The following is an 18,655-nucleotide window of genomic DNA, read 5'->3' as shown; positions in this document are numbered from 1 at the left end:
CAGCAGCAAGAACTTCTCCGGGAACCAAGGAAAAGCGCCGTCCCCAAGCCGTAATGTAAACCCCCCAACCCCACCCCGGTCACTGCAGCAAAAGGCCCGGCTTGGCCTCTCACTTGTCTAACTACCCTGCCCAGACAACGGCGAAAGACGTGCTGGAGAAAGCCCAGATGACAGCTCCAGGAGAAGCAACCGATCCCCAGAACGCAGTCGAGGCTCTTGGCCCTGACGTTGGTGTTGACAGAGAAATGTCAAGATCAGCTTTCTCAATCCTCACTTAACATGTTAACAAGATAGCAGTGAAATTTCTCAACAAGAGACAACCCGAAGTCACAGCTCATCACCGAGACTCTCCCTCGTAAGAACGCCACCACCGCGGGCCGAGAAGCTGAAGCAGATTCTCTGACCTCTGAAAGGGTTTTCGCTGCAGGGGACAAGTGTGGTCTAGTGGGAAACACCCAGATTATTTGGTAGTCGGGAGACCGGAGTTCGACTTCTGCTTAACCATCAATTTTGACAGAGTCACTTGCCCTCTCCAAAGAGGGATTTCCTCAACTGTAAGAGACAGATAATTACACTGCCACATCCATTTGTTTCTTGGAGTTAGTAAGATGATAAAAAGTGCACCGAACAACATAAATTTATATTTTCATTCTGATCTGGCCATCCAAAGTCACCTCAGCCCCACTGGGACGAAATTATAAAGTAGAAAACACCGGGCTGGGATAGAAGCCATGGCCCCTGGCAGCAGGATCACCGCCCGCTCCTGGCTGTCCCAGCCCCAAGCTGATGCTTGTCACAATAATCATATTAGAAAACATGAATGTAACGTGAAGATGTATTTGAGATGTAACAGCCAGGGCTCACTTATTCTCCTTGCTGATTTTTTTTTTTTTTTTTTTTTAATAATAGTGGTAACCAATATTTTTTCCAAAAGAAAGGCTTCTCTGGCTCAGGCAAATACTTGAACCATGTTACACTGACAGATGGCCTGATACCCATTTCACTCCAGCACCTCACCAGGAGTTTCCATTCCTTAGGTCTCCGTAGGCCTAGACAAGTCTCAAAGTCTCAGAAACTACTGGTAAAATTCATTACAAGTCATTTTTGGAAACTTCCTGCACAAAGGAATATAACTTCCTTCCTGTATGAATCATATGCCAAAGGCAAGTGCTTTCCTCATTGTTGATTAACTACAGTAACAGAAAAAAGGCTTGCGTGTAAATGGAATGCTTACTGTTTCATTGTGCAACTTCTGTGGCATTTATGTCACACACATCTGCCTGCAGTGATGGGGATGCTCTCACCATTTAAATTCCCTCTCCTTCCTCCCATCTCTCCTAGGAAAATTACCACAATGTAGCTTGGGTTCTGTACCTTTTCATGTGGAGGTTTCCTTGCACTCACTTCTTAAACTTTTTGGAATAAACAAGCCTTTAAAAATCAGTTTGGTCCCCTACCCTTCCTACTTCTGTGATATTCCATCAGCATCTCTGGCCAGAGAGAAAAGCCAGCACATGAAAGGAACTCAAGAAACTAACGTATTAGAATCACCCACGGATTTTTAAATAATGTATAATTTTGCCTTGATTTCCTTTTCTTTTTCCTTTTACGCCACTAATAAAAGTCTTCAATTTAATTTCACTCCCAAAAAGTAAGCGTAACTTTCTTAAATAAAGGCAGTTTCCTCATGTAGCGATATCCAATTTACAGAAGGGTGGGACACCTTCAAGACAGAACTTTCCCAAAGCTGAGGGGCCTGAGGGGCCCGGGTCCTCCCTGGCACCCACACAGCCCCGGGTTCCTGCAGCCCTGCCCACTCCCACACACTTCCAACTCCCCTCTTGCCCTCGCTGGCAGGTTCTGCGGCCACAGAGAGAACCCCCTGAGGATGCGGATGGGACAAAATGCCCCATATGGCCATCTGGGCAGGGCTATCTTCACAGCTCACTAGGAGCCCACAGGCCCTGACCAGCAGTGCCCTTTCCTCCAGTTGACTATGTTCCCAGAGCAGGTGGGACAGGACCCCCTGGGGCACCCACTCCGGAAGGAGAAACAGCTGTACCTTGGGGTGGGAACCCCTGCACATTCTCCCACGGCTCCACAAGGAAGCTGCAAACCGTGTGATCCTGCAAACCCGAAACAGGAACTGGCCAGGCCTTTAACCAGGCCTCTGAATCCGGAAGCGGGGAGCAGGCTCTGCACCTCCAGAGGGGAACCGGCCTGTGGCCAGGCCGCGGGGTGAGCTCCTAAGCACGTGTCACTGCAGGTGGAACCAGCTCCAGCCACCAAGCGGTGGGCCTCTCAGGACCCGGGAAGCAGGGCCAGGCAGGACGTCTATAGCTGACTCTAGGGTAGGGCACGAGTGCTCTGGAAACGACTCTGTTTTTGTGCTTTGGAGTTTTCTTTTTAGTTTTACTTCTAGTGAACACTTTTGGAAAATTACAATTTTGCCTCCACTGACCACCTATCCAAGGAAGCAAGTGGAAGCACAGTGCTCTGTGTTTGGAGAGGAGTGGGGGACCCCAATGGCACCCCAGAACAAAGCGACAAGCCCCGAGAAAGACCACGCCAGGCCACTGCTGGGCTCTCCTTAAACCCCTTCCTACCTGGAGTTTTTCCTGATGAGCCTGCCTATGTTTGCTCTTTTGAGAGTTTTACTAAAACTTGCCTCTTGTGTGAAGCAGCAGAATGATTCAAGGGTGAAAAGAAGCTGGAAACTGGTTTAGATCAGAGGTTCCCAAACCCTGCTCTGTTGATTGACCTGAGAAAGTTTCCACCCGTCCACGGTGAAATGGGAAAAATGAATAATTAATTAGCAAGTTTTCATACTTTTTCATAGATCTCCCATTTGCAAACTGCTATTCTTTATTCTAAGGTTATGTCTCCCCTACTTTTTAAACTTAAAAGTATCTTTGCTTTTTAAGAAATCCTGGCAATGGATGCTGGTTGATGCATTTTCTCTTGTCTCTATCTATAATATCCTTCCTTGGAAAAAAGAAAACATTGACAATCAGTCCTCCTAATTTTTTTTTTTTTTAATTTTACTGCTCCACAGGAACCACTTCAGGAAATATAGATTTCACACCCTCCCTCAAAATATATGGGACAACACAGATGGAGGCCCCTCTGGAACTGCAAGTAGAAAATGCAGACGTGGAAGGAAGACTTTCAAGAATGTCACAGTTTGGGATAGATGGGATATGGGGGTTAGGATTTGCTAAGGAGCTTTGCAGGAGGCGAACACACCCAAGTCCAGAGAGGAGAGATGCCTCTCCAGAGAGCATGGCACAAATGGGCTGCCTTCATCAGGTGCTGAGCAAAGCGGAAAGAGGATGCAGATGAAAATCCAAAAGTTACTTCTTAACGTTTCACCCGGCATGAGGTTCCTTCCTGGTGCCCGCTGCTCCTACAGGGTGGAGGGCTAAGAGGCTGCGATGTGCGTGTGCAGGGCTCTGTGGAAGGCCCCGGTGGCATGATGGCCAGTTGGGGAAAGGTGAAGCTGGTGGCCAGGCTAATCCCTGGGTCTGCTGAGAGCAAGTGGGGGGGGGGGGGCAGTCCTGGAGCAATGGGTCTGGTATTCCATCAGCAGGAAACCCAGGGCCACCAACAGAGGCTTAGGAGGGAAAGGGGGTGCAAAGAGGTACAACTGCTCCTGGATCCCCTACTGGCATTGCCTCCACTGAGCACCCTTCTTCTCCCTGCAGCCTCAGCCTTCAATTCCTCCCTCTGTCCCCTCCCTCACCACAGCCCCCCTCCCCAGTCCAAGATGATGCATCTATATCAGTCCAAAATGCTATCAAAAGCAACATCAAAGCAAAAGCTGCTGATTCTGCCATGGGGCAAGGTGTACTCCAACTCCCAGCTTTAGGTTCCAGGAACTTACTTTCCTAGGGAAACCATGCTTAAAATGGTGAGTGGGCTCCATCCTTCATGTACACTGAGTTAACAAGGCTTTTTATAGGCTGGTTCCAGAATCTAATTGCCATCTATAAAACTGACGCTAATTAGGGAAGAGTCCGTTCCAGGTTCCACACATCAACCTTCAGTCATCTAACCCAACAAAGGAAGATAAGCTCTTTACACTTCGGTTTTCTCATCAGCAAAATGGGGGAATAATAAAGCCTGTTCTAGCTATATGTCACAGGAATAATGTTCATTAAAAATATATATATATCGAGATTCCCAACAGCTGGGATCCATCTGCCTCCACAAAGCAACCTGTAACCCTGAAATCTCAGTGTTGGTGGAATGTCACTGCCTACAACGTAGGGGGCAGGGAAGGGGTGATTTTACCTTGACTTGCCATCTCTTAGTGACAGTCCCTTGTAAACCTAAATAAGATGAATTTTCATAAAAGCATTGATAAAGCACAAGTTTCCCAAGTCAAAAAGAGTGAAAGAGAGAGTGACAAATGTGCTCAAGGAACAGACTAGAAATACAGTTCAGGAACCATCTGTAGTGGTTTGGAGCGCTATGTATCCCAGGAAAACACGTTCTTAAACTTAATCCATTCCTATGGGTGTGAACTCATTATAAATATGACCTTTTGATGAGGCTACTTCAGTTAAGGTGTGGCCCAGCCCAATCAGGATGGGTCTTAATCCCATTACTGGAGTCCTTGATAAGCAGAAGGAAATTCAGACACCCAGAGAGAAAGCCCTACAAAGAAGCCAGAAGTCAACGGAATCCAGAGAAGCCAGGAGAGGCTGCCATGCACTGCCATATGACAAAAAAGCCAAGGGCCAAGGATCGTTGGCAGCCAGACTCAGAACACCAGTCTTTGGACTTCTCCTAGCATCAGAACCGTGAGCCACTAAGTTTCTGTTGTTTAAGCCAACCCACTGCATGGTATTTGTTTTAGCAGCCAGGAACTAAAACACCATCAAACAGGGAAAAGCAATGAAAACCTTGAAATGCGACCTAGTGTTAAAAAAGCCACCAGTCCACAAACTGAGACCCAGCTGAGGTCCTCCTTGCTTGTCCTCAAGCTCAATTCAGGGTCATCTCCTTTGAGAAGCCACCCCCACCCCCCACCATGTCCCCTGAACCTGCCCCACTCTCAGCCTGACTTGAGAGGCCCTTTCCAACCCTGGGAGTCCAAGGCAGTCTGTGTATGCAAGCAGGCCATTAATATCTGAGGTGAGGAATGGCCTCTTTAGAATAACAGCAGTATCATTTTAAAGAACAGAATTTGAGAGGGGGCAATTTCCAATCCCAATCGTTCCAACCCTCCACTATTGCCTGAGATTTTAAATGATTTGCTCCTAATCAGAGAAGTAGCAGGTCCAGAATTCAGACCGTGAAACCCCCCCATTGTGATGCTCTGTCCCAGCAAATCATGCTGCCTGACCTTTGCAAATTCACAGAATTAAATGAGGGAATCTTAGCAATTCAGCTCAATACCCCCTTCGGTTCTGCCAACGGAGGACATGAAGGGCCTGGCTCGAAGCTGCACGGTTCCAGTGCAGAGTGGGGACTAAAACTCAGATCTGGCTTGCAGAGCAGTGTTCCTCCCACCATCTCCCAACGATTCGACTTTCAGGTGGGAGAGGGTGGGTGGAGAGCAAAGGTCAGCAGGGTGGCCGGCCGATTCAGAAGGCCTCCTGCTTCTCTACGGCCTGCAGGCTAAGCATCGTGTTCACAATTTTAAATGGCTGTGGAAAAAATCAAAAGAAGGTTTTTTGACACGAAAAATTATGTGACGTTCAAATGTCAGTATCCATAAATAAAGTTTTATTGGAACATGGCCACACTGATTTGTTCAGCAGCTGGCTGTGAGTGCGCCGGTTTATGGCAGAGTTGAGTGGCTGTGAGAGAGCACTTACGGCCTGCAAAAACTGAAATACTTACTATCTGACCCCTTACAGGAAAGTTTGCTGACTCCTAGCGGAAAGGAGCAAGCCATCTGCTAGAAGTCAGAAGAAAATAAATTCTACAGCCATCAAATTCTCTGTACCCGGTTTTAGAGAAACTGAGGGTTTGGGTGAAACCGATACTATCTTCGTACAGCCTCATTTTCATGCTGAACAAGACACTGCAGAGTGCGTGTCACCCAGGGACAGGGATTGAACTGGGGCCGGTGCAGGTTGAAGGCAGCCAGAGGACAGGACCAAGTTGGAGCAGGAACATGGGGCTCCCCAGAGCAGCCCCTCCCCACAATTCCACGTGACACCCAAAAGGCTCCTGGGGACCCCACCAGCTCTGGGCCACATCACTCCTTGTGGTTTCCCTAGATCCTGAGAATAAGTGCATCACATAAAGCCTGGGCTTTTAGGGCAGCCACCTGCAGTGGACCCCTGCACAGACCCCTTACTTTCTGTGCGTGTCAGGACAGGTTCTGGATCCTTTGGTTTCTCACCCAAGAAGGGTAAGAAGTACTTTGTTCACAGGTTTGTTTGGAGGATTAAGTGAGATGCCGGTTCAACTACCGGGTTCCCTTCTAATCTTCCCCTCTCCCTTTCCCGAAGGCAGTATTTGGAGAATAAATAGTAAGAGAGCCTTGTTAGGAAACTTTCTTTCAAATTAGCATAGGGCTGATGATGTTTTTGCAGAGGCCTATTAAAAAATACCCAATCAGGGCAATAAAAATAGGCTCTAGTAGGTAGTCAAATGCTTTTCTCCCTTATCTTCTGTTCTTTGAAGCTTCATGTGTGTCTTCCAAATTATAATTCAAAGATAAGAGTACTATAATTCTAGAAAAGTTATGTTTACGTAATTTTTACAGCAAGCCACCCAAAGACCCAAGCTTTAATAGATGACATTCATATTCAGCTATGAAGTTCAAGACTGGAAAAAATACCAGAAGCAGAAAGTCCCAGTTTATTTAGTCTGGCTTCCTTAACATGAAGTTCTTCTTGTTCTTAAAATATTCAGCTTTGGCTGAATTCCAAACCTGACATAAGCCTACTTCAGGTGTTTTAAAGAGATTGAATAGAATCTGAACTGAAAAAACAAGATTGGAATATAAAACCTTTTTATGTGAGCACAAACGCAAACCTTATTGTTTTGAAGCCACCATTAAATCAAATTTTCCCACCCACAGTTATAAAAATAAATCCGCATATACTCCCCATTTTGTGGGTAAAGGGTCCTAAAAGGCTCATTTCTATAGCATGGCATTATTTCCTCACATTTGCTAGCCCATAGGTAATTGCTTCAGTCACTAAAATCAGTGATAGGTTGAAAAAATATTTTTTCATGGATTATGCTACCAATTACTTTAATGGCCAATTTAATCTCAGTCATGAAGATAGTATATCAGCTTTAGACAATGTAAAATTATAAACTTTCCTGCTTGAAAAACACCCATCATGATAGATGGGGTCATAAAAGACAGATCCTACTTCTTTCACCCAAAACCCTAACAAGGATATCACACAAATTAGTGTAAACGACAAAGTTATTACTTTGGGAAGTAATTACCTCAAAGTTCAACTTGATAAGAGCTGGGAAATTGAAAGCACTAAAATCTGCTGGCGCAAAAACTACATGACCTGCGAATTCATTTAAACATGCTCTGCGAACATTATGTGACCATAATGTTTCTGCACACCCCAAACCGCAGACAAGGAGCCAGCGGGGAGAAGGAGGGCGTCATCTAAAAGGGTCACAGGTAGATGCACAAGGAAAACAGGGCCAAGCCCGACAGAAGCGAAAGCGAGACACTCAGCGGAGTGACTGGGGCAAAAGTCTCGCCCTTCCGAAAAACAGAATTTCTTCGCGACCAGCACATGGAGCCCAGCGCTACCACGCGGATCGTGGCCGGGCGCGTCGGGCTCTTGCACAAGTGCACGCCGGCTCTTGCACAAGCACAAGCGGCGGGCGCCCGGGGCAGTCGCGCAGCGCCGCTCGCTGTCCCCAAGGTGGGGCAAGAAGTCAGTCAGCAAGCAGGAAGCCCGCTTCCTGCCCAGCGGAAAATAAAAGCTGTCCGGGAGGACGGCGAGGGGAAACGTGGCCAGCGGCCGCGGAGCCCGGGAAGGGTGGCACACGCACCTGCATTGTAAAAGCGGTCCAGCACCGTGGTCTCCCCGAAGTCCAGTTTGCCAAAGTGCAGGGTCTCCAGCGTGGCGCCCACCGTCTCGCACGCCTCCCGCAGGCTCTGCAGGGCCTCGCTCTCGGCCACCACCAGCTGGCCCTGGCTCGCTTCGTTGATCACGTATGCCACCGAGGTGCGGCGACCGCCCGCGCCCCCGGGGTTGCCCCGGCTCCGGAGGGCGCCAGCGGCGGGACAGCCGGTGCCCGGGGAGGCGGCGCTCTCCACGTTCCAGAAGCTGCCCGCGGGCGGTGGCGGCGGGTCGTCCTCGCTCTCCGGGGCCGCTCCTCCCCGCCGGGCGCCGCCGCCCTCGGCCGGGACGCAGAAGTCCGAGGGGCCGAAGGGCGGCACGGAGAAGGTGATGCCCTCGCCCGCCTCGGCGCTCATGTTGCCGGGCGGAGCAGCCGCCGGGGCCGCGCCGTCCCCTGCCGCGCCGCCCCGTCCGGCCAGCCGCAGCTCAGGGCTGCTGCGCGCCCGCCGGGCTAGGGAACTGCCATCGCCGTCCCCGCCGCGCCGCCGCCGGCGCTCGGGCGCCCTGTCCCCCGGGGGGACGCCCCTCCTCGGCGCCTCCGTGGCCGCGCCGCCCGCCCGCCGCCGGGCTCAGAGGACCAGGGCGGGGAGCCGGGAGGGCTGGGCGCTCAGGGTACGGCGCCTCCTTGGCCCCGTGCCCCCCGGGCGTGGGTTCCAACGCGGGGCCCGCGGGTGCAGAGCTACCTGGAGAGCCCCGGGCGCGCGGGCGGGCTGGGTGCGCGGCGGCCCGGCCCTGCGGCCGCCCAAAGGACCCGCCTCCCTCCCCGGCGGCGGCCGCCCTGCATCGGCTCTATTTCCTCCTCCTCCCCTCGCCTCGCTGTCTTCCGATCGCCGCTCAGAGCGCCAGCCTCGCCGCCCCAGGCCCGCCGCCCACTCGTCGCGGCGCCGAAGTCCGGACGCCCCGGGGGAGGGCGCTGCTGGGAAGCCCGAAGCCCGACGAAGCCGAGCGCGCCGCCCGGACCTGGGCCGGACTCCAAGGTCCCCGCCGCCGCCAACCGGGCCCTGCCGGGGACGACTCGGGTAGGCAGATCCCCGAGCGCACGGGGCCGCAGGGTGGCGTAAAAAAGTCTCCCGGGCCACTCCCCGGGCCCTCCGAGCCGACCCCGGCGGCGCTGGCAACGTTGCCCGCGCCCACGGCGCCCCCCGCCGGCGCCCGGAGGACCTGCACCGCGCGCGGCGCTGGGGAGCCCCGGGGACCGCCTTAGGCCCGGCGGGAGGATGAGTTCACACGCGCCCCGGAGCCCCGGCCCAAACCCGAGGTCCGTGTTTCCGGGACGGTGGCGCGGCAGTGGCAGGTTAAATTTACCAGGTCAGTCCCTGGTACTCACTCTCCATTTTAAATTTTTCATTAGCATGTGCTCGTTATCACTAGAAAGTCGTTGATAAACTCCAACTGCTGAACGTCTTATTCTCCTTTAGGATCTTTAAGTTCCCCCACAAGCGCCAAATACTTATTTAGGAAAGATCTACTGACTCGGCAAATGATCATACGCAAGATGAAGGAGGGAAATTAGGTGACCTATTCTATTTCTTAATTTGCACCACAGAAAAATGCCTGGATTGTTAAAGAGCAACCAAAACAAAAAAAGCACCTACTTATTTGGGGAACAAAAACCGATGTGTAAGACAAAGGGTCTGTTCTGGGAGAACTTCTCCAGAATGCTGTGGCTGTTGAGAGAGTCAGGGAAGATAATGAAGTAATAGAGCAGGTTTTGGACTCCTCATCTCAGGAACTGAGATTGAAGCATAATGTCCTATGAAAAAGGCAGAAGAAAAATGTGGATTACATTGCAAGCCTGAAAAAAAGGTAGGACAAAACAGTTGAGTAGTCAAGAATAAAGTAAGGAAGGAAATAGGAGTTAGGAGAAACATCTAGAAGCTGCACAGTTGTAACCTCAACGAAGCAAAGTGACGTTAGATTTTTCTAAAGGCATGTAAAATGATAGAAGTAAATTTATATTAAAGAAACTATATACTTGATGTCAACTGGAATCTAAATGGTATACATTCAACTTTTGATACTTAGTGAACCAATGATCATACTAAAACAAAAGGCTGATGGGCTAATAACAGATATGTACCTTTTAAACAACTTGCAAAACTGCCATATTCCTGTGAGTTGATAATCTACGCCACATGACGGTGGCCAGGAATGCTAAACACTGTAAATTCATTGGGGCCATGTCTAATAAAGTCTGAAAAGGCTAATGTTGACTATGCACAATTTCACATAGTGCAAATTATAACTTAAATTTGGGGTTTGCAGTATAGTCAGGGGTGCCAAGCTGTGGGGACACGAGGTGCTGAGACTCAGCCCTAACTCAGCTTGCCAAGCCTGGATCGGGGTGTCGGTATGGAAAGGAAAACTTTTTTCTCATTGGACCATGCAGAGGGTATGCATTTTGCAATTTCTCTGTCTAGAAGGAGCACATTTTTCTAGTTCGGAAGGATAACTTATATGGTAGTGAGTGGTGGGGAAGAACAAAATTCTTGGCTTCCTGTCTTGGCTTTCTAGTTTGTTCTTAGAGAGGCAAAATTGAATTTTAAACCTCAAATGGGCAAGGGTCTCCTGGCTAGCTAGCCTTTATTCTGGGTGAAAGTTTGCTTTGCATCCTCAGCTCAGATTAACAATAATCCAATATAGCATTAGTTCTAAAAAGTATTTAAGGTCACTTATAAAATAGGATAAGAATAATTTTAAATTATCACAAGTCAACAAAGAAGCCAGTAAAAGAAGGACCAAGCATCTAGGATAAATTCATAGTTCAATTTATTGCTAAGCTTAGCTCTGGGCTTTTGGGCTGTCAGAATTAAATACACACACACACACACACAATTACACATAGTTACAGGAAGAGTCAAAACTTTTCCTGACATTGAATTTTAAAAAAACTTCATGACATCCAATTGTGTTTAAAGAACATTGGACAATACAGCAAAATTGAATGTGGATTTGTAAAAAATGCATGTGCTATTCAAAATTTATATTTAATATTTGAAAAGCCAGGAACATATTAAGTATTAATTCAATGAAGGCATTTCAGAAGGTATCTAAAAGGATATAATTCAGATATAATGCTTTCTTGTCACATTACCCTAATAAATATGAAGGGCCTAAGGGACTGTACTTCTCGTTCCAAACCCATAACTTGGCATTCTGCTTTGGGTAAAAAAGGAACCCAGGGAAATAGTCTATTCCTCAGACTCTACCACAAATAGCAGGCAACTCTAGAATCTTTTAACAAGGATTAGATCACTGGCAATAAAATATAGAACTATATCATAGCCCATGATATCTTTACCCTTTAGAAAGGCAAAGCAGCACAGTGGAAATGTTCTGGTCAGAATTATAGACTCACTGGGAGTCCACCTACCACCACTTGGAGATGGACTCGGGGCTCCTTTGAGAATAACTCCAGGAGGGGCAAAACATTTTCCTCATAAAGAGCTGAAGAGATTTCTGCTTCTGGATTATGTCAGATTAGATCGTTCTGATCAACCCTCTCACTGTATGTTCTAGTTTGCTAATGCTGCTGGGATGCAAAACACCAAAAATGGATCGGCTTTTATAAAGGGGGTTTATTTGGTTACACAATTACAGTCTTAAGGCCATAAAGTGTCCAAGGTAGCACATCAGCAATTGGGTACCGTCACTGGAGGATGGCCAATGGTGTCCAGAAAACCTCTGTTAGCTGGGAAGGCATGTGGCTGGCGTCTGCTCCAAAGTTCTGGTTTTAAAACAGCTTTCTCCCAGTATGTTCCTCTCTAGGCTGCAGTTCCTCAAAAATGTAACTCTTAGTTGCACTTGGGGTATCTGTCCCCTCTTAGCTTCTCCAGAGCAAGAGTGTGCTTTCAACGGCCGTCTTCAAAATGTCTCTCATCTGCAGCTCCTGTGCTTTCTTCAAAGTGTCCCTCTTGGCTGTAGCTCCTCTTCAGAATGTCACTCACAGCTGCACTGAGTTCCCTCTCTTTGAGTCAGCTCATTTATATGGCTCCACCAATCAAGGCCCACCCTGAATGGGCGGGGCCACACCTCCAGGGGAACTCCCATCAGAGTCATCACCCACAGCTGGGTGGGGCACATTCCAGGCAAATCTAATCAGCACCAAAACGTCTGCCCCACAAGACTACATCAAAGATAATGGTGTTTGGGGGACACAATACATTCAAACTGGCACACTGTAGAAAGCCAGACACAATTTAAAGTATATATACATGAAGACATCCAAGAACTCACAAGACAGTGAGGAAATGTCTGGCCAGATTCTGAAAGAGAGGACAGGGATCCACATTCTAGAAGAGAGGACAGAGATCCCGATTCTGGAAGAGAAGATGGGGATCTAAACTCTGGAAGAGAAGACAGGGATCCAGACTCTGGAAGAGATGACAGGGATCCAGATTCTGGAAGAGAGGACAGGAATCCAGATTCTGAAAGAGAAGACGGGGATCTAAACTCTGGAAGAGAGGACAGGGATCCAGGTTCCAGAAGAGAGGACAGGGATCTAGATTCCAGAAGAGAGGACAGGGATCCAGATCTGGAAGAGAGGACAGGAAGCCAGAGAGTGAGCCCATTCAGGGCTGTTTGGCACCTGGGTGTCTTTTGTGGCTCTGGATCAGGCAGCTGAGAGGCTGCATTTGATAGCATCAGGAAGGACAAAAGTAGGGACTACATACCCTGGAAGTGGGCTTGAACTAGAAGGAAAATGGCTCTTACATGGGCCCAACCCTACCTCCAGCCATCTGAGTAACCCACAACAAAAAAATCTCCGACCTTGCAATTGGATTAAGTTTTGTAATCAGCAAACAAAAATCACACCAGAGGATAATGACATCATCCCAGGTCACGAGTCACTCCTACAAACACCATGGATATTTGTGAATATGGCCAAACGCTTGCCTGCCTTGTGGAAGGGGAAATAGGAGCTGGAATAGGAATTCCAGTCCTGACTTCACCCTGTGCCTGGGTTTTCCCTCTGATCCACTCTCCACATGTACCTGCCATCTTGCTGCTATGGATTGAGTTGTGCCCCCCAAAAGATGGGTTCAAATCCCACCCCCAGTCTCACGAGTGTGATCCTCTCTGGAAGTAGGATCTTTGAAGATATTAATTAAGATGAGGCCAAATTGGATTAGGATGGGCCCTAATCCAATATTACTGGTGTCCTCCTAGGAGAGGACATTCAGACACAGAGAGAGAAGACGATCATGTGACGGGGACACAGATTGAATTATGCCGAAGCCAAAGAATGCCATGGATTGCCAGCAAGCCAACCCCAGAACATCAGAGGAAGGAGGCATGGCCCTGCCCACGTCTTGATTCAAATTTCTGGCCCCCAGAGCCGTGAGACAGTCAATTTCTGTTGTTTTAAGCCACCCAGTTTTGGGCACTTTGTCACACAGCCTTGACAAATGAAGATACTCACTTTCTATTTATCAGTTGGGTTTGGGACTCACAGAACTTTTAGAAGCTGGAAATCTAATTTAACCTCTCTGGGCCTGTTTCCTCATCCATAAAATAAAGTGTTGATTTAGACAAAATTGCGAGTCCTTTTAAGCTCTCATGTGCTATGTTGAAGTATTCGGTTGAGGGTAACAGTACTTACTCTGAATTGAAACGTGTAAAGAATGAAAAATACCACTGGGTAACCAAACTGTAGATAAGAGAACTTTCTCTTTATAGAAATATTCCAGCTAAAAACTGTGGAAGAAATGTCATAGTTAGAATATCACCATTTTGCAACTCTTAATTATGAATTTGGATCCAGGCGAGTTTGGATCCAGGCATCAATCATCTACGGTCACTGGTATCACTAAAAGAGAAATAATCAGATACCTTGTGCCTCCTCATGGAGGTACCACCATGTATAAAATAGTCTTCCAAAAACAGCAGAATCTGATGAAAGCCCTAGAACCCAGGGCCTAGATTCAACTACCAATTCCAGGAAATATAGATGACAGAGGAACAGGTTAACATAATCTGCAAATGTAATAACCATTTATTCAGTGAATACTCAACTGAATCTAAACTGTGGGAAACTCTACAAGACAAACAACTCATTTCTTCCACAAATAAACCGCAATTAAAAAGAGAGGGATAAAGGCCAGAGAGAGATGAAAGGGGAGACTTGAGATTTAAAGATGGTTAATTTTGTTAAGATATACTAATGGAATTGTGGGTGTGTTAAGAAAGGAGTCTTCATATTTCAGAGATTATATACTGAAGTACTTACAGATGAAAAGATGTCTGGGACCGGATTTAAAATAATATAGTAGGAGGTAGCGGAGGTATATGAGGGTGTAGATAAAAATTAGCCATGAGCTTATAATTTTTGATAATGGGTACATGGAGATTTCATTATACTACTATTGCTACTTTGGTATGTGTTTAAAATTTTCTATAATAAAAAGTTTAAATAAAATAAAATCATAGAAACATAAAAGAATATAAGATAATATTTTGGTCTGAAGAGTGTTTTCCCACTTTGACCACGAAGGAGCATTAGTGTACTCTGATGTAGACCATCTTGTTGTGAAGGGAGCTATAACTGAAACCCTTCCACTTGGAAATAAGGTAAGGTATAACCTCAAATAACTGAATGATTTGGCTTGTGGTTATTGGTATTAATAACTAATTCTATTATGTGTTGGTTGTTCCTACTGAGAGCCTAAAGTGTTCACTCTGAAAATCCAGCCATGTCTGGGGACATCTGGAAGACTCTGGGAGAGTCCATTAGGGGCTTTAGCATGTGGCTAGTAGGGAATCATTATGAGAGTGGGCAGGAGATGAAGTAGGACAGGCTAGAGTGACCCCATTTGCCCTGCAGTGTTGCCTGGACAAAGAGGGCCCTGCCCTGAGCTTCATGCACTAGAGGGTCCCAGCTCTGCCCTCTAGCCATGTCCCTCCTTCGCAGAATCAAAGGTATGTGCCCACACAAAGCCCCCCTCTTCTAAAATAGCCTCCAGGTACTAATACAAGTAGTTTCCCGGATGCTAAAATAAATGCCACTCCATGGTTTGGTTTAAACAATGGGAATTTATTGGCTCACAGTTTTGAGACTATGAGAAGTCCAAAATCGAGGCATCAGCAAGGTGATGTTTTCTCCCAGAAGACTGTGGCAATCGGGCTGGCTACTGGTGGCCCTTGGTCCTTGGCTTGTCTGTCATATGACACTGCACACGAAAGCATCTTCTCCTTTCTCTTCCGGGTTCTGTTGACTTCCAGCTTCTTGCTTCCCACGGATTTCTCCCTCTATGTCTAAATTTCATTCTTCTTATAAAGGACTCCAATAATCTGGATTAAAGCCCAAAATGATTGAGTTGGCTACACCTTAACTAAAAATAACATCTTTAAAAGGTCCTATTGACAATGGGTTCACACCTACAGGAATGGATTAAGATTAACAACATGTTTTTCTGGGGTACATAACCACATAAGCCAAGTCACCACAGTACCCTAGACCCAGAGGTTGTCTGCCCAGGCAGCCTCAGCCAATTTCCAGGATCTGTTTGAGGGGTGGGAGAGGGGGCAGTTCTAGGTGGGGTTTGGATGCTGGGATGTCTACATGAATGCCTATGAGATCCTGAGAGAGCTGGGGACGAGAAAAGAAGGGCACTCTCCCCTTGCCACCACATGGAATTCCAAAAAGTCTGAGAATTCCCTGTTTGAATCTCACCTTCCAGTTCATTATGCAAATATAGCTGTCAAGGTAGAAGGACAGAATAGATTTGTTTAATAGTACATTAACCTGATTAATAATTTAAAAATATTTAGATAAATGGTAGCTGGGCCTCCACTGGAACTCTCGCCAGAAGCCTGCCTCCTTTCTCTTTGCCCAAACCTCCCCATCTTTCATTGCCTCCCCAACCGCTACAAGTCCACCTTCAGACTTGAGCTGGAGTCCTGGGGAGAGGAGGTTATAAAACAAAAATAAGCAAATAGAAGCACTTTTTCACAAAACAAGAAAGTAAAAACAAGTCAATGTGTTCTGTGTGCCCCACAAGAAATGTATTTTTCTTCTTCAGCAGCCTGATGGCCAAAGTACAGACCAGCACGGACAGAAACAGCCCAAGGAGAGAAGGAAATGGGGTGTGCCTGATGACTTTACAGAAAAAGGCAGAATTTTTCCTGCCAGAAGCTCATAAAAGGAGTCTATTCTTATTTCGCTTGTCATGTCTTTTTTCCATAAGGAGCCAAGTGGTTAAACTGTTATAGAATTCTACTGATAATTTCCAAAATAACCCTGTACTCCCCAAATAGTCATCACCCAAGGGAACTCAGATTACAGACTGGGGAGAGAATATCTGCTGAAGTCAGTTCTTTACTCCCATTGTAACTGGTGCTAAATTCATTTTCTAATAGTAACATGGTCAAATGTGTCTTGGGCTATTTCTACTGGAAAATAATAATGGCAAGTGCCCATCATTGTGCTAACTGCTTTATATGCATATTTCATGTGCCCATTCTACCAGTCAGGGTAAAAAGAAGCAATACATGTGTCCCTGTCTGTGTATGAGTGTATGTGTGTGTGTGTGTGTGAAATATTTATTTTAAGGTATCAGCTCATGAGATTATGGGGGCCGGCAAGTCTGAAATCTGTAGGGCAGGCTGGGAATTCTAGTAAGAGTTGATGTTGAAGTCTTGAGTCCAAAATCCATAAGACAGTTCAGCAGGGTAGAAGCTCAGAGAGGAGTGGATGTTGTTTTGAGGCCAAATTTCTTCTTTCTCTATAAACCTCAGTTTCTTTGCTATTAAGGCCAGCAACGGACTGGTGAGGCCCACCCACATTACCTGAGGTAACCACCTTCACTCAGTCAACTGATCGTAGGTGCTCATCACATCTACAAAACAACCTGCATAGCAACGCCCAGGCTGGTGTTTGACCAAACAACTGGACACCATGGCCCACCCCAGCTGACACAGAAAATGAACCAACATGCCCATCTTTATAGACGAGGAGGCCCAGGGTAAAAAGCTGACACAATGCCACACAGGGGGTTAGTAATAAGGCCAGGGCTCCAGTCCAGAGCCTGTGCAATTCTCCACTGCTCCTTATGAAAATGACAAGATAATATCAGCTCATCAGAAAGCAGCAAACTGCCTGCTTTCCTGCTCTGGTGTGAGGACCTGCAACCACTTCAAAAGATTATTTAAATGTAACTTTAAAAGAAGGGTGATGGGAAGTTGAAACAGTCAATTTTGCCAAATTTGGCATTAAAATATCACATCTGAAAATCATTCTTACTTCTAATTCTGGAAGCTGTGGACAGTAGCTGCGATTTCAGACTCTTCCATCAGAAACTGGGGAGAGTGAACGCTTGGGGCACAGCCTGAGGCTGCAGGCAACGGGTGAGTGTTGTTAGTGCTTGCTTGATGCCTCTGTTTGTCTTGAGGTTTGCCATCCATTTCATAATTTATTTCTTTTAACACAAATATCATGTTTTGGACCTCTTTGCCCTACAAGAAAAACATATGTTTCTGGAAGATGAACCAGGTTGTTTTTTGTATATCCAAAGATAACATATTCCCTCCATCCACCTCAGCAAACTTCATCTTGAGTGCAGGTGAGTCACTGAGGACTTTTACACACAGAGAGACACCCCCACCCCCACTTCTACCCCACAGATGGGATTTAAATCAGTTCCAGAGCAAGACTCATTCATTGTGCCTATGGGATCTGATAAAGCAATTCTGTCGTCTAGAGATTTATTCTTGCTATTCTTGTCATCTTTAAGTGACTCGATAAATGCTTTAAAATGGACCATGTTACTGGAGTTCAGCTGCAAAAGTACTAGGCTCTATAACACATGTATGCTGTCATAAACTTTATACTGAGTAAAATTACTCTCCTCTGGCAAACATTGAGATCTGTCCTTCTACTATTCCTTTTGCAGAAGCCACTCATAAGTATGTTGGCATCACCAGTGTTTTTAACATAAGGGCTCTCCTTGAATTCCATTGTAAGCCATTTTAAAAATAATGCATTACTTATACAAGACTTCAAATATCAGTTCATATGTGATTTCGTCACATTAAGTATATGTTACATTGAATGAGCCCCCATCAAAGCTATGTTGAAATCCAATCTGTTAAAATATTTAGACAAATATATAATACTTTTACCTAAGTTTTTCACTTCAAGCTTAGCATTGTTGCCATATAACTCCTTCTTTCGAATCACCTTAATCTGGCAAATATTTAAGCCAAAGTATAAACAACAAGAGGGTCTAGGAAATGACTGAAGTAAAGCTAAGAAGTAAGAAAATAAAACATTTTCAGAGGAAAAATATTGCTATTTTATGATATACTATTTCCCTCAGATCAAGAAAAAGTCAAAACACTTAAAAATATTTTATAGACTATGTTGTTCAATACAGTAGCTACTGCCACATGTGGCCTCTTACATTTAAATTAACTAAAATTAAATAAAGTTTGGTTCCCCAGCCACACTAGCCACATTTCAAGTACCCGGTAGCCAGCTACAGCTAGTGGCTTTTCTGTTAGACAACACAGATATAGAACACTAGCATCATTGCAGAAAATTCTACTGGAAAGTGCTGTTACAGAAAGAAAGCTATTGTCCAGAATACTTCCAT

General features: G+C 46.4%; 1 protein-coding gene across 4 annotated transcripts in view; it reads right to left on the bottom strand.

Annotated features, from left to right (window-relative positions):
- Positions 1-8,843, bottom strand: part of MAP3K5 (mitogen-activated protein kinase kinase kinase 5) — a 216,719-nt gene extending 207,876 nt beyond the window's left edge. For 2 of the 4 annotated variants that reach the window (XM_037843556.1, XM_037843560.1), the window contains exon 1: positions 7,993-8,842. In XM_037843556.1, the coding sequence (XP_037699484.1) occupies positions 7,993-8,419 (427 nt within the window). In that variant the 5' untranslated portion in view covers positions 8,420-8,842. Of the gene's footprint in view, positions 1-7,992 lie in introns of all 4 variants that reach the window. The other 2 variants (XM_037843559.1, XM_037843558.1) reach the window with 2 other exon arrangements.
- Between the last annotated feature and the right edge of the window lie 9,812 nt (positions 8,844-18,655).

This window comes from Choloepus didactylus, chromosome 7 (genome assembly GCF_015220235.1).
Source record: "Choloepus didactylus isolate mChoDid1 chromosome 7, mChoDid1.pri, whole genome shotgun sequence".
Taxonomy (NCBI): Eukaryota; Metazoa; Chordata; class Mammalia; order Pilosa; family Megalonychidae; genus Choloepus; species Choloepus didactylus.
Note: the sequence above shows the minus strand (reverse complement) of the source record. Positions and strands in the feature narration are given on the sequence as shown.